At 42.7% G+C, this 15905-nt stretch overlaps 1 protein-coding gene across 4 annotated transcripts in view; it reads right to left on the bottom strand.

Moving 5' to 3' along the window:
* The window catches only part of Elmo1 (engulfment and cell motility 1), a 535377-nt gene that overhangs the window by 408254 nt on the left and 111218 nt on the right, over positions 1–15905 (bottom strand). For all 4 annotated transcript variants that reach the window (XM_041645693.1, XM_041645696.1, XM_041645694.1 and 1 more), the window contains exons 3-4: positions 8192–8232; positions 7143–7215 (exon numbers count right to left, since the gene is read on the bottom strand). In XM_041645693.1, coding sequence (XP_041501627.1) covers positions 7143–7215; positions 8192–8232 — 114 coding nt within the window. The remainder of the gene's footprint in view (positions 1–7142; positions 7216–8191; positions 8233–15905) is intronic.

Here is a 15905-nt window from a genome sequence, read left to right as displayed (position 1 = left end):
GGAGGTGTAGCCTTGTTGGTGGGTGTGTCACTGAGGATGGGCTTTGAAGTTTCAATAGCCCAAGCCATTCCCAATTAGTGTGCACATGTTCTCTGCCTCGGTCTCTGTCCCTTCCGCCCCCCCCCCCCGCGTCCCTCCCCCTCTTTCTGCCTGGTGCCTCTGGATGAGATGCAGGCTCTCAGTCACTGCCCCAATGCTATGTCTGCCTACCAGCTGCCAGGCTCCCTATCACGATGGTCAAGGACTCATCCTTTGAAACTGCGAGCCCCAAATAAATTCTTTTTCTCCTTAAGATGTCTTCTCATAGTGTTTTGTCACAGCAAGAGAGAAATAACTAAGACAGCTGTATTTTAGGGTGTATAAACAACAGCTCGATAGTAACATTAGAGAACAAGAGCAGAAGCACCACATCCCACACGACAGTGTTTTCATAAGGCACAGAATTACAATGGTTCGATCATCCACCTATAAAATTCAAATTATTTCCATAATAATCTTTACTAACACAAGGTTTTACTATCATCAGGTGATATCAACTAATCTGTCTCAAGACAGAAACTTCAATGGGGACAAACACTGTGTCTTAATTATCTCACTCAATGCAACACACACTAAGCTGTCAAATCTAAAAAAAAATAATAAACTCCTCTTTCCTATATTCTGCATACTAATCTATGGGGAAAATACTGCATGTATTTTTTTCTATTTTTTTTTCCTAATCTAACTTAGAAAATACATGTATTTGAAATTAGGAACACCTGTATTCCAAGTAATTTCTATAACAGTATAAGTACCGACATTTTATCTGGCTATGAAAATAAACTTATTAAGAAGACATCATTTGAAATGAGTAAAGAGCACTTTGATTCAAGTATAAAGTCTCATTATAAACATCAGTAAGCTGCCAAGGAGGTGATAAGCAGTAAGCCTTATGAAGGCAGATATTTCTTCCTTATTTTTTTTTAAAAGAGCAGAGTCTCACTATGTATCCCTAGCTAGTCTGGAGTTCTCCATGTAGACCAGGTCTACCTCAAAATCGCAGATCCACCTGCCTCTGCCTCCTGAGTGCTGCAGTTAAAGGTGTGCACCACTGTGCCTTGATGAAAGCAGATATCTCAGCTCTCCTATCTGGTCCCATGTTATCCTTGGATTCAAGAATAAAGCCAGCATTTGTGTCGGTCTCTCTGTGTATTTCAAGCCAACCTTGAATTCTTTTCCCATCCACAATGAACTGGGTTTTCTCATGGTTTCTACCATAGACTGACTGATGCTTCCAACAAAATCAGAGTATTAACAGCCCAAGCATGTGTGGTCAAGTCCAGCTGAAAATTACCTCAGAGCTTTCATTTAGTTTTAGAATAAAGCTACAGGTCTTAAAACACCATGAAAAGGCCTGTAACAGTTGTGGCTTATGCAAAACTGCTCAGCCATAAATTAGCCCACCTTAGTCTTTCTTCCTTCTCTTTGCAAGTAAATAATCTGGGTCTGTTGTTTGTGTGGTTTTATTCTATGATTGAGTTTGGCTTTGTTTATCTGAGACAGGATCTCAGTATGTAGATCAGGCTGGCCTCAAAAGCAGGGCAATATTCTTATAATAGCCTCCCAAGCTCTGAGAGTTCACACCCAGCTACTAACTTGAGTCATTTTACTGCTGTCTGTATCTCCACCCTCTGTTCTCTTTAGACCTTCGCCTAAATGTCACTTCCTGAAGACTTTATTTCCTCTGTGGCACTTACTGTCAATGTAATCAAATGATACAGGTGAGTATCTGTCTGTGAGAATCAGGAAGGCTGGGACCGTGGAACTGTACCCAAAGCTTAGCCCAGCACCTGAAACACTGGACACTTGACATGTTTCTTTTATTAAATGTATTCATGTGTGTCTCTTTCCTCCCGGCATGGCCATTTCATTCTGGCCACTCCAGATATGAGCAATGAGCCTGAGACAAGCAGTTTGACTGTAAGAGACCTTTGCTTGACAAAGGCTGAGATCAAATACGCAAGTAGCTAACATGGCCTCTGTCAGCACTGTTAAGACATGTCTGCTTGGGTCACAACACAAGCACAGAGTTCCGCAGCATATCCTGCTTTGCAGAAGATACACCAGTCTGGAGGGTCAGAGGGGGAGGAGAGACCAAGGAGAGAAATGCCTAGGTTAGGGAGCCCACAAGAGCTGAAGATGAGGTCCAGGAGCCTTTCTCTTTACTCCCACGTGCTAAGAGCTAGGCCAACTGGCCAGCTCCTCAGGTGTGAACAGAGCACAGGCTGAGGTGTAAAGTTTGCTGAGGAAGCAACAGTGACTCCTAATCCAAAGAATCCTGACTCTTACAGAAGAACCTTGCTGGCCTAGGATACTTATAACCAGCCTGGGCTTGGGCTTGCTCAATTTGAAATGTCTGTCTTTGAGAAGGTTCTTGACCTGTCTGTCAGTCACAAAGATCAGTACACAGAGGTTTCAGTCAGGGGCGAGGTTGACTGGCAGCCTCCACAGGTCCTCTGACAAGGATGAAACTCAGGCAAAAGAAACCTGAGATGGAGGGGGCTGGAGAGATGGCTCAGTGGTTAAGAGCATTGCCTGCTCTTCCAGAGGTCCTGAGTTCAATTCCCAGCAACCACATGGTGGCTCACAACCATCTGTAAAGGGGTCTGGTGCCGTCTTCCGGCCTGCAGGCATACACACAGACAGAATATTGTATACATAATAAATAAATAAAAAATATTTAAAAAAAAAAAAAAAAAAAAAAAGAAACCTGAGATGGAAATCAGCACAGGAAGCTTGGCTCTCTGTTGCTCTCACTGACTCTCACACCGGCTTTCCTCTCTGCTTGTCACGGAACTTCGGTGCTTTCCGGACACTGGTTTTACTCTGATGACATATGACCAAAGTGACAATGGAATCTGCACAATAATCTCCCAGGACAGGATGCCCCATCCCAGAGGCCACACAGCGCTGTCTGACAGGAATTCTGGAGCACAGGCTGAGAAACCAGAGGACATCGAAGGGGACAGCAGAACACTGGTGTCCCCCAAACAACCATCCTTCCTCCACAGGCTCCAGGGCAGCTTTGCAGAGACACTGCAGGAAGCTCATCACATCTCTGCGATTACCAGATAACGGATTTACTGAATTTATGCTAATGAATCTTTCTAGTTCATACATAATTGAGTTGGCCTTGACAGAGAGTAGCCAAATACCATTTCGCAAATATGGCACAACCTCAGTTATCCAAAAGTACATCCCTCACCACGTTTCCTCCACCCCTTTCCTCATACTTAAAGAGTACAAGGCACTTTTCTCATTTCCCTTAAAAAGAAAAGATGCCATTAGTACAATCAAAGTACTTTTCCCCCGAGAGCCACATAATCCATAGCAAAGGCAGGTAAAAGGGTTTATAACTCTTTAGTGAGTTCACAGAGGTTACACCTGATGTAAATGCCCACAATGCACCAGGATAAGGAAGTCACACACTGACACTGCTAACAGTGGTGCTGTTATCCTGTGACTCCTGAGGCAATCTGGATGGAGATGGCCAACCAGATGTCAGCAAAGAAAGGGTATTCCTCCACACACAAGCGCCCAGGGAGCAGAGAGATTCCCACAGCTCTGGGAGCAGGGCTACGGGGGCCAGGCTGGGCATGGTCACCTTTGCTGTGTCTGGCCTAAACCAATCATCCTATAACTTCCCTTATTTCTCCATTTAAATGACGATGCTTAGCTCATGAGACTGTGATGAAGGTGATGGCTAAAAAGTTGAACCCTCTCTCACTGCCATTTTTACTCAAAAGAGAACTTTCACTGAAACACAGTCACATATGTGTGCACGTACAGGCACATACGTATGTGTGCTTTCTCTCTCTCTCTCTTTCTCTCTCTCTGTCTCTCTCTCTGTCTCTCTCTCACACACACACACTCACATACACACGCACATACACAAACTCATGAACATACACACCATTCATCTATCCTGCAATTTATGTTTCTGAGCCAGAATTTGACCTTGCAAATAGATACTTTTTAACATCCCCTACACTTTTCATAATATACTTCTACAAAATGTTCCTTAACGTGACATTGTCCCCATGGGTTCAGATAACATGAGAAAAGTAGGTGGAGGAGGGGTTCCTTATTGACATTCAAACATCCCTCAATCCCCTCACGTGTTCCCCATGATGGGCCAGGGCTGGAGAATATTTTCCCTTTTAAATTACAGGTGATTTTTGTCAGGACGAGGACAACCATTTCATAGCAGGTGAAAGTCAGAAACTAATGGCATCTACAAGTTTCAGAAATTAGTCACCGGTAACCATGGCGACGCAGATATTACCTAACAACTCACCGGGCTGTAAGTAACGAGAGGATGTTAACTATGCTATTTTAAGAATGGAAAAAAAAGGTCCCTATTTTCAGAGAGAAGCAATTTGCAAGAACTGAGATGCAGACTGAGAGACACCCAGGTTTGACCCCCAAGGGGTCAAGATACACTGTGGTGTCCTACGCTGTGCATGGCTAGCTCTGTGCTTGCAGAAGCACGCACAGCTGGATAAGAAGAGTGGCGACACGCTATTTACAAACCAAGGACGAGGACTGGGAGGATGAGTTTTCTCACTCTCTAAACTCTTCATAAAAGGCTAATCTCTGTGACTGTGGCTGAAGAACTTGACGGCAGACACGCGGGCAGTTCCTTTAAACCCAACGGTAAGAATCTCTTAGGCAACAAGATCGCCCTCCAAAAATGATTACAATGCCTCAAAAATACTGAGTGTACCCCTGTTCTTAGCAGTTTAGGTTTTCTGAGCATATGTGAATTTCAGCTTAAAAAAAAAGATGATACAATGCTATATGACGGTATTGATAGTGATTTTAAAAATCACTCTAAGAAATGGCAGTGCAAACATATACTCCTCAATCTAGCATTGTAACCACTTTGGATCAGAGCACACCATGTTCCATGGGTTTAGGTCCAGCATTTTAGAAAAGAGACCTGTCTGTCCTTGAAGCACAAGGGCTCTCTCTTCTTTGGGAAATCCTTGTCTATACTACAGCAGCATTTCCTGCAGAGCTCCTTAAATGGAAACATCCAGGACCTCTCCAAAGTTCACCCGTTCGATGTCTGGTGTTTGGATTTGAAAACCTGCCCTTGTGAGAAGTTCCCTCTCTCCCTGAGATGATTATGCTCAGGGCCTTTCTTTGATTAGGGGATATGACAGCCACTGGTTGACACAAGTCAACATTCATTAGTCAAAGACAGGGCCATTTGTGAACAAGCTTATCACAACACGGGTTGAAGAATCAGTTCAATCTACATGTTCACTATGCAGGTATATGAGGAAAATATTTCACAAAAACACAGGATATACACTCTAAGAGACTCTATTGTATTCTCATGTTCAAGGCTTTGCCCATGGCCGATGAATGAAACCACGGTGATAAAATGTAACTGCGAACATTTAACTTTCCTTTATTTATACCCTCTTTACCTCACAGAGAATAGTGTGCAAATTATATAGATGCAGCAAAAGTAAAACACATTCAGAAAAATTTAGAGGAAACTAAGTTTTTATGGATTGAATTAAAGAAACCAAAGGTATACTTAAAAACAACTAACACCTTCCAGGAAACCTAGTCCAACTACTAATTCTCCACCTGCAGCCAGCAATATGAAAAAAAAAAAAACTTGGTCACTCTTGAAAGTCCCAGAGTCCTTCTGGGAAGAAAAGGTAATTTCTGAAGGCATTTCCAGGTATCTAAGTACACTAGTCCTGATAACCAAAGGGCCACCACCTGCAGGAACAGCCAGTGAGATCCAAGCAGGACACTGCACTGTTTTCACCTCCCACCATCTGACTCATGAGGAAATCCCAAGGTCACCCCAGAAACTGCTGACTAGGACAAATAAGGTCTATCATATTTTAGAACCTGAGGTCACCCAATCTTCCCTTCTCAAGGGCATTGTGTTCTCATTGGTTCCAGCTCCAGCCAGGGGACCAGGTGGCAGGAGCTGACCGGTCTCTTCCCTCCTTCGCCATCAACACCACAAGATGTCCATCCATGAGGACACTCGGTTCCTTTATACCTCAGCAAATGCTCAAGAGTTTAGTGGGATCCTAAACTGTTTCAGAAACTTCCGAAGATGAAATTCTAGATGCACAAAGACCTTAAGCTCCTTCTTAACTTCAGAAGTCCTGTATTGATCTAACCACTTGGCTCCAGTGATTGTTTTTATCTATTAACCAGATAAAGTCAATATTCTTATACTGGAGTTTTATCTTGAGAAAAAAATTAGCATACATAAGTGATTTGCTTACTTCAGCTTCTGGCATACAACAGGAGATCAGTCATTGCTAATTTCTCCTTCCCATACCAAAGAACTTGTTTCCTTTCTTTCAGGGTCCTTCATAATCCTCACATATCTCTACACCTAAGCAAACTTATTAAACAGAGCTCAAATCATGCACAAAAAAAGCAGACTCCCAAAAGCCACGAAACAGTGAGCGTCCACACAACGTCACACTTCACATGACTATTTTGGTAATTGTTGTAAGTACTTTCAACAAAAACAAAACAATGGAGAGAGAAAAATAAAACCCTGAAAAAAGAAAAGTAAACGGTTATTAAAATATTTGCTGTAGAAGATGGATCAGCAGGTAAAGGCACTTGTCACCAAGCCTTACCACTCAAGCTTGGTTCCTGAAAGTTGTCCTCTGACCTCCATACCCTCAACACCCCAACAAATAAATGCAATTTAAAAGAATTAAAGAAAAAAATGTGGTTTGTTAAAACTAAGAAACCTACTAGAACTTCACTCTTTTTTTAATTTTTTATCTTATTTTTTATTTTTGTTTTTTAAGATAGACTCTCTCTATGCAGCCCTGACTGTCCTGGAATTCTTTATGTAGACCAGGCTGGCCTCAGACTCACAGAGATTCACGTACCTCTGTCTCCCCAAGTGCTTGGACAAATGAACTTCACTTGTGAATGAAAAACACTATGTTTTTAATACTAAAGTAGCAGTTTTTGCTCTGCAGACCCTATTGTCACAGAGGGTAGGGACATAAAATTTTGACCAACCCTAAACAGAAGAAATAGCAGCAATTGACTTCCCTTCAGTATGAGTGCCCAGACTATATAACACAGGTGCCTACCTTTTCTGTGATGTAGAAGTTTGAGCTATCAGCATGCTGCAGTGCAAAGTATTCATGGTTGGCAAGAGACCACCTTTAGAAACACAAGTATAAATAATCAGAAACATGAAAGTGGCAATTTCTAGTTTAGCAGTTTTTATAGGACTGAGATGAATTAAACTCCCTAGAATTAGAATTGGCAGAACAGTACTTTTTACAAGGCAGTAAGTTCCCAAGACAAAATGGTATTGCCCACCCTCACTACCCAGGCCCCAGTCGTCTCATAAGTGATTGCCTAGGTCTAGTTCTACTCTTAGCATTTCATCTCTAACACACTAACACGGGGGGGGGGGGAGGGGGCGGGGGACCAAGGCAACATTCTTCACTCTTTTAAGACTGAAACAGAGAGTGAAAAATAAAGGACGTAAACATAGTTTACATTATAGGCGATTAACTCTCTTCAACTGTCTCAGAATCCAAACTCTCACTTGGTATAGCTGACACCTATTGGATCACTCCAATTAAGTGTTTCAGGTTTTACACATTTATAGGGAATATTCCAGATTACCGGTTCTGCTGTGCCTGTCAACACATCGCAGATAACTTTCAAATGTGTTCCCCCCTTGGATTGTCAGCTCACGCAGAGAAGTAGGAAAGCCCCATGGCATATGAGGTTCTGCATCCTCTCTGACACATGAGTGGTTTCAGTTTTTTTCAGATGGAGTGTGTGCTTAACCTCAAGAACCTTTAGATTGCTCCCTACTGGGAAGGCCAAAGAGCATGACTCGCCAAAATAAACAAAAACAAGCCTACGGTGCAGAACACCCGGCTACTTCACAGTCGGCTCTTGGAGGAAGAATGGTTCAGACTAGCAGAATGGGGTGCAGTCTGCACACAGCAACTGTGGGTGACTCTGGACAGACTGAGTGGTGAGTTAGGAACATATGGATGACTAGCACTTATTTATAATGCTGTGAAGAATGTTCGCTATTCCGCTGCAAGCATTTTATTTGCCTAGTCTACACAGACGAGAAGGCCTCAACCAAACCCCCAGTGACAGTGACACTTACCCATCACAGACTTCCTTTATTATTGCAGACAGTGGTTTTTTCTGGGAGGGAGAAAAAAAGGAAATACGGTCAGTTTCATTTCAACATTTTAAACAAAAAAGAAGCTACTAATAAAAAAAAGTTTAAGCGAGGAAAATTTACATTTGCTGCTCGTAGCCGCCAATGGGTCTCTTACTTTTCAAGGGGTAACAAACCACGAGGTGCCCGATGAAATTTAACTATTCATTACCACTCTGGTCCTTGGTTCTATACTGAGAATTATCGTCGTATTTAAGTTTGTCTTATTATTAAATGGGAGCCTGTAAGGTCAAGTTGTACATGAATCAGGCATGCAGCCCTTTGTTTTTTTTTTTTTTTTTTTTTTGCCAACAAGCTTTAATTCATGGCCTCCTATTAAGATTTATTTTATCTTTTATTTATATGCTTGGGGGAGTGGGTTCATGTTTACACAGAGGTGACTGTAGCCCCCTGGAACTGGAGTTACAAGTGGTTGGGAGCCACCTAATGTGAGTACTAGGGAACTTAACTTGAGTACTCTCGAAGAACAATGAGAAATTTTAATTACTGACCCATCTCTCCCGCTGCCGATCCAAGCTAATTTTATGAGAACATGTGGCAAATGGGACTTGGGAGACAGAGCATTGCTCTTGCAGGTATGTAGACTCTTCACCCAACTGTGGTCCTCAGAGACATGCCATTATGATACCATGTGCCGCTGCGTCAACTGGCGGCTGACCACAGCTGCGCTATTGCTCTAACTACCACAGCTGTGCTCTGCCTGCCCCCACGCAGAAGGAATGCACTGAGGAGAGACAAGCAGACACTAGCTGTCAGCAAGGGAAGAGGGATGAGAGGAGGGTGTCAACCGGAAGAAACCCCAGACAAGGAACGGATACCAGGAAGAGAGGACACAAATGCCAACCCACAGTTCTGGGCTGGAAAGGCACCCATTAAAAAAGTGCCCCTGCCCCTCTGAAGAGCTAGCGGCGTGGTACCCAGAAATTCTGACTCAGACTGGCAAGCTGAGACACTGGCAGCCTACTGTGTCTGCAGTGTAAGCTGTTGTTAGCTTAATCTTCTAAACATCACTAACTGATCTGTAAATGAGGAGAGCTGCTACCCAACCTGAAGGCTGTTGTGAAAATTAAATGATTATAGCTAAATAGGAATTACATTTAAAGAGTAAAGGGTTCTAAAATGGTTGGGTTCCTTGCCCGCCAGTGTTGCTGACAAAGCTCATCCTTGGCCTTGAGCCAACGGCTGCCTGCCTACAAGGGAGCTCGAGGCATTGCTCCTGTGGTCCTCCACAGGCTTCAGTAGTCCCCTGAAGGACTGAGCTGATGAGCAGGACTCCAAAGGAACTTCACCACCACATTCTCCTCCATGGACACAAGGCGATGTCTGTCTCTGCCTGCAGCTCTGCACGTAGTGGGTGGGGAAATGGAACCAGATGGCTTTTTTCTTTAAGTTTTTCTTTTGTTTAATTACTTAGATACATATGAATAGACATGGTAAATGCACTTGTTTGGGCTACAGCATGACATTTCAATACATGCTACACAGTATATAGAAACTGGCTCCGGGTAAATACATACATGCATGCATACATACATGCATACATATTTCCCTAGACACACATCATTTCTTTGTGTTGGGAAGTGTGGGAACACTCAAAATAATTTTTCTAGCTGTTTCAAATTTTTCAAGTAATTCTATTTTAACACAACTATCCCACTGTCCTTCAAAACATTATAGATTGATTATTCTTTTTCCTGGGCTAGAGAACGGCTTACTGGTACATCATCACATACTTTGAGGGTTGGGTGAGGCTCTGGGTTCAACACCAAGCACCACACTAGAATTAGCCTCTTCTATTCAGCTGCACCCCTGTCCCCACTAACCATCCTCTCTCCGTACTGTGAATACATCCCATTCTAGGCTCCAGCAAACACTATTTAATTCTCAACTTGAGATTATTTTAATGTTCTCATAGTACTTAAAACTTTTATTTGGCTTTTCAAATCTGACTTATTTCATTCAGCATTATGTCCAGGGGAACCAAGAATTCTTGGGGAATGCCCAGAATCTGGTATTTTTGACATCCTGAGTTGATTGCATTTTAGAGTAAGAAAGAAATCTTGACTTGACTCTAGAGTTCAGTTACATGTTGTACATACCCTCGCCCTCTGCCAGGGCCTATCCACTGACTGCATCTGTGAACTGGAAAGCAAATGTGTTCTTAGAACCAAATGGCAAGAAACTTTATGAACAAAATTTTCTCGGATACAGGCCTCTGATTCCAGGATTCTGGAGACAGAAGCAAGAGGATCTCAAATTCAAGCTCAACTTGGGTTATACAGTAAGACTATCTCAAAAATTAAAAACAAAAAATATCAAACAAACATAAAAGTCCTTCTAGTAAGATAACAACTTTGTATTTCCAGTTGGTAGACCCCTTCAGAATATGAGGACGTAAGGATGGGTTCTAGCAGAGAGTCCCATGGCCCCAAATCTTACTCCTTGTGCCCTCAAAGACAAGACCTAAATAACAAGACCAGGCTCCAGTCTTAAATCATACTAGAGAGGGAGATCAAGCCAAAAGGGCATGGTTGCCGCAATAGAACAAGATTTCCAAAGCCACTGTTCCGAAACAAGCCAATCCTCTAAATCTAGGACTCAAACAATGACTTGGGTTTTAATTCACATCAGATTCATAGACACAGAAGCCAGTTTAAAAAGACTCTGGGATACTATTATATCTGGAACATTCTGAAGGTGGATATGTGAAAAGAATAAAGACCTTAAAAGTCGAAAAAGCTTGCAAACTCAATACAAAAAGATGAAACAAAAACTCTCACTGACAGAGCAAAAGGAACAATGGTGAGCTGAACATTCAAAATTCATCTTAGCCAATTAAAATGTCTGTTACATAAGAATGGGACAGGATCTATGGCCCACTTTTTGACCCTTCCCCTATCTGCTCTAATCAAACAGCCCATAGCAGTTCACAGCTTCCTTTTCCTGTCAGCCTCAGCTGAACTGTTGGTTGCTCTAGGAAATCATTAGCTCCCACTTTTTCAGGTCAATCAAATCTGATATCCGGTTGTAGCGGATGTGCTGTTGATAGTCACAACAATACGTCACCCTAATCACTTCCTTCCTCTCCTCTTTTTCCTCCTCAGAACTCCTCTTCTCCAGAACTCCTGCTGTCTCAACCAAATTCGATCCTTAGGTGAAGCCTTCAACAGCACCTGCCACCATGGCATCCTGAACTTGCTTCTCCAGAACAAGAAGCTTCTGTAACATCAACCCTTAATTAGTAACTGCTTCCATCACTTTACAGTCAGCTCAGACTCATTGTCTACGAATTCCTACACTCCGGATACTTAATTTAGCAGGTCTTCCAGGCACAACCTCTTTTTCTTTCCGAGTTGTACCTACCACCTTCGTTATGGGATGTAAGTCCCAAAGGCCTGCAAATTAAGTCTCCACATCTCTAATCTTATTTAAACAAAATTCAAATTTTCACTCAAATTTTACTCGTGTGTCTCTTCTAACATCTTACATGGATTTTTAGTGATCGCTGCTATCTATGAAGTATATAAATTCCTAAGTTTGACATGCAAGGCCTTCCACGGTCTGCTGCCAAGAAAGCCTTCTCTGTACTAATGACCTATGCTTCTAAATACTGTGGATGATTAAAATAAATATGCTAGATCCACATTTTCACTGTCGTGTGTTCTGTTGAAAATGCCCCCTTTCTCTTTTAACAACTGAGCTCTTACAAATTATTTATCCTCCACATCAAAGCCACCTTCTCCAAGTACATGTCCCTGATTTTGCCAGAAAGACGTAATTATTCTCTCTTTTTACCTGGAACAAAAATGACTCACTCCTGAGCACTTTGCATATTGTCTTTTCTTCTTGTCCCCTGAAAAGGGGGCATCTTAGTTCATCTGTGACTTCTCCCATTCCCCACCCTCAGGATAAGTATCACAGTATGTAGGTGCCAGGAGAGAGACTCAACGGTTAGGTTAACTGGAAATCCATAAATTAACTGGTCTTAAAAACCAACATGTTCATAGAGCATTTGCCTGCTTAAACTGAATCCTGGGTTCATGTCTAAAACCACTAGTCAAATAATCAAGATAAAAGAATATATAAGTAAGAAACAAACTATTTTAAAGGAGAGACGGGGATAATGGGCAGGTTTCCCACTTCTCACAACATTCTCCACTACTGGGTGGCTCTTAGCAGCTGTTGGCCGTAAGCTCCCAGATACACAGAAGCTATGGCTACTCAGCACAAATTCGGTCTCGGGGGAAATGCAGTGCACGGCCTGGAGCCAGACAGCTGATGAGGAGAACTCTGTGGATGATAAACGAGATGCAGACCACAGGCCAGCACCATCAGTATGCAGTACCCAAAAGACAAGACAAGCTCCGCTCAAGTCAGACTAAGATACCAAACCGGAAAGTCCAGGGCTGGCATCATAGTTTTCTCACTTCCTGTATAAACCTTTGAGTTAGGCATCAGTTGGCTCACTGGCCCATGAGTTCTATGCCGATCACCATTTTTGTCAATGGTCTAGCGAGGTAACACTTGTTTAAGATGTTTTACGAGTTGTCACTGTCTACAAGACTGGGAGAAGTGCGACCTGAGCAACACATTCGGCCATAGCTTTCTAAGATTTGCTGAAAACTTCTCCTTTCACTCGGCGTCCTAGTTTCCTTCCTGCTGCTCAGGTGAAACACTACGACCAAATTCAGCTAGAGGAGAAGCAGCTTTCAGCTCACACTTCCAGCTCTCAGTCCATCGCGGAAGGAAGTCAGAACAGGAACTCAAGAAAGGAACCTGGAGGCAGGAACCGTGAAGGAATGCTGCTTGCTGGCTTGTTCGCATACCCGTGAACTTGATTTCTTATAAGGAATGCTGCTTGCTAGCTTGTTCAAATGCCCATGAACTTGATTTCTTATGAAGTTCAGGGCCACCTGGCTAGGAATGGTGCCAGCAAGATGCACACTCCCGCCTCAAGTAAAAATCAAAACAAACACGCCCACAGGTCAATCTGACCCAAGCAAATGATCACTTGAGGCTTTCCTCTCAGGTGACTATAGCCTGTGCTAAGTTTACAACTAAAGCTAACTAGAAAAGTCATTGAAAGAAAAAGCAAAAAACATTAGGTACTATGGAACAATCTTTGTACACCGTAAATATGTGTTGCTCTCGTTGTTAATAAGAAGCTGATTGGCTGATAGCTAGGCAGGATTTGGGGGGGCAGAGAGAATGCAGGAAATCAGAAGAGCAGAGTCGGAGGAGCTGCAGGACAGACTCAGAGAAAACAGGACATGTAGAAAACGAGGTAACAAGTCATGAGCCATGTGGCAGAACTTAGATAAGAAATATGGGTTAATTTAAATTATAAGAGCTAGCTAAAAATAAGTCTAAGCAATTGGCTGAGCATTTATAACTAATATTAAGTCTCCGTATGCTTGTTTGAGAGCCAGCTGGCAGGACAGGGCTGAATGTCGGGACACAGAGAAAGTCTGCCTACAATTAGGTCTAAATTATATGCCAACACCCCTCCCCAAGAACTAAAAATCAGTTTTCGACTCTACTGGAAATCATTTGAATTCAAATGTTGGAAGTAAATTATTTCAACTGCTTAAGTATGGAGATATATATATATATATATATATATATATATATATATATATATATCCACACTCATGGGGCTAAATTACTGAAGCTTTTTGTTTGAAAGTTAAAAGTACCTTTCCCAACTACACAGTACATCATTAAGGCGAGAGAGGCAGCCCTGCATTTCAGAACCTGGAGCACCAGACCATGGCCACGTTTGTGCATGCAAGAGGCCGCGAGCCTCAATCTTTTCTCCTTTTCTTTCATCCAAAGCTAGCTGACCCTTTAAATACTGTAACACATACTCTTCTGTTAAACGAACTCTGTGTTTCCCTAGAAACCTGATTGGCAGGACATCATGTGCATATATATTTAATGACTGAGCTTCTTATTCTGGGGAACTTATTTATCCTCTTCCTGTGTGTGTCTGGACTTGTGCCTTGGACCGTGCACATGCTGGACAAGTGCTCTGCCACTGAGTTATGCCACCGGGAAAAGGGAGCCTTCCTTTAATGGACTTATTCTTCTCATTTTATCTTTTACTCTCCAAGAGAGCTCTTCGGTTTCATTTAATTCATCCAAGCCTGCAAGTCCAGAGAGTATATTTCTTTTTAAAAGATTTCTAGCCACTTTTCTTAAAATTAGCTAAGATCTCTGAAATGTCTCGTGTTCTGGCAGTTCATGTCTAGCCTGCCTCTCTGGCGTGGCTCTCAATACCTGTGTGCTGATTCTCGCTCTCCTCAACCTCTTCACCTCCTTCGCTGCCTTAGAAAATTGCAGTAGCCCCCATTTCAGAATCCTCATCTCCCTTCTGATGCTTCTTCTGAAGTCTGAGCGGAGCCGCTGCACAGATCAGCGGCAGCTCTATGGAGCTATCCTGCCACCACTTAAAAGGGAACCTTTCCCCTTAAAAAACAAGCTCTTTCTGCCTGACTCTTCTCTAAAACAAAACAAAAACAAACAAAAAAGCCCACTCTGTCAACTCAGGGCATATATTCCCTTAAGGCATGAGAGACCTGCTGAGGGCTGTTTATTTAGGAGGAAGCCACACCAGCCCACCAGGAGGCTCTTTCCCAGGAGATCCCTCAGCTGTTATCCTCCATCAGCATTCCCAGGGTCAGCATGAGCAATTCTGTCCACTTCCGACTACTCAAACACCTGTTCCTGACTGCTGGCCAAAGCTCCTTGCCTGGGGATTTTACACAGTCCCTTGTTCATCTTCGAGCTCTCCAATCGGCTGCTGTCCATGTGTCTGCCTTGCCACCTGCCTGCTGCAGCCGGGGAGCAGCCCAGCTGATATACAGACACCTGTCAGCGACAAGGCATTGTGGGCTGCAGTTCTCCGCTCCGACAGTTGCACTTCAGGCTCAAGGGTATCGTTTAGAAACAACACTCAACTCCATCAATATATCCACTCGGAATATATTTAGGACACAGAAAAACACCATCAAGGGATGAAAATCACTTGGGATGATGATCACTGCCTAGTTCTCCCAACCTTCTCTTGACTAGAACCACTTCAGAGAAAGACCTAGGGGCTGCACCCCAACGTTTGCAGTTCCTGGTTTGGTAAAGTTAGATTCATTACTGCAAACAGTATTATATTAATTACAACACTGTTTGGCCAATGGTTCACGCATATTCCTAGATAGCTCTTACATCTTAAATTAACCATTTCTATTCATCTTTGTGTCGCCATGGGGCTGTGGCTTACTGGTAAGGTTCTGGCGTCTCTCTCCTTCAGCAGCTACATGGCATCTCTCTAACTCCACCTACTCTCTCTCTCTCTCTCTCTCTCTCTCTCTCTATATATATATATATATATATATATATATATATGTTCAGATTTCCTGGTGGTTTTATTTGTGCTGCCATAGGCCAAAATAGCTTCTTTATTAACCAACGGTAATAAAACATATTCACAGCATACAGAGGGGAATCCCAGATCATATTACAATTCTTTAAAACAACAGAGCAAAAGCTATCTCTTGCACATGGTAGCCTCATGAAAATTGAGACAATGTTGCCAGATCCTTGGCACAGCATATGGAGCATAGTAAGACATAAATGTCAC

The sequence above is a fragment of the Microtus oregoni genome, unplaced genomic scaffold, assembly GCF_018167655.1.
Source record: "Microtus oregoni isolate MIOR12 unplaced genomic scaffold, Mior012 000115F_ref0000277, whole genome shotgun sequence".
Classification (NCBI taxonomy): domain Eukaryota; kingdom Metazoa; phylum Chordata; class Mammalia; order Rodentia; family Cricetidae; genus Microtus; species Microtus oregoni.
This window is presented reverse-complemented; position numbering and strand designations above follow the sequence as displayed.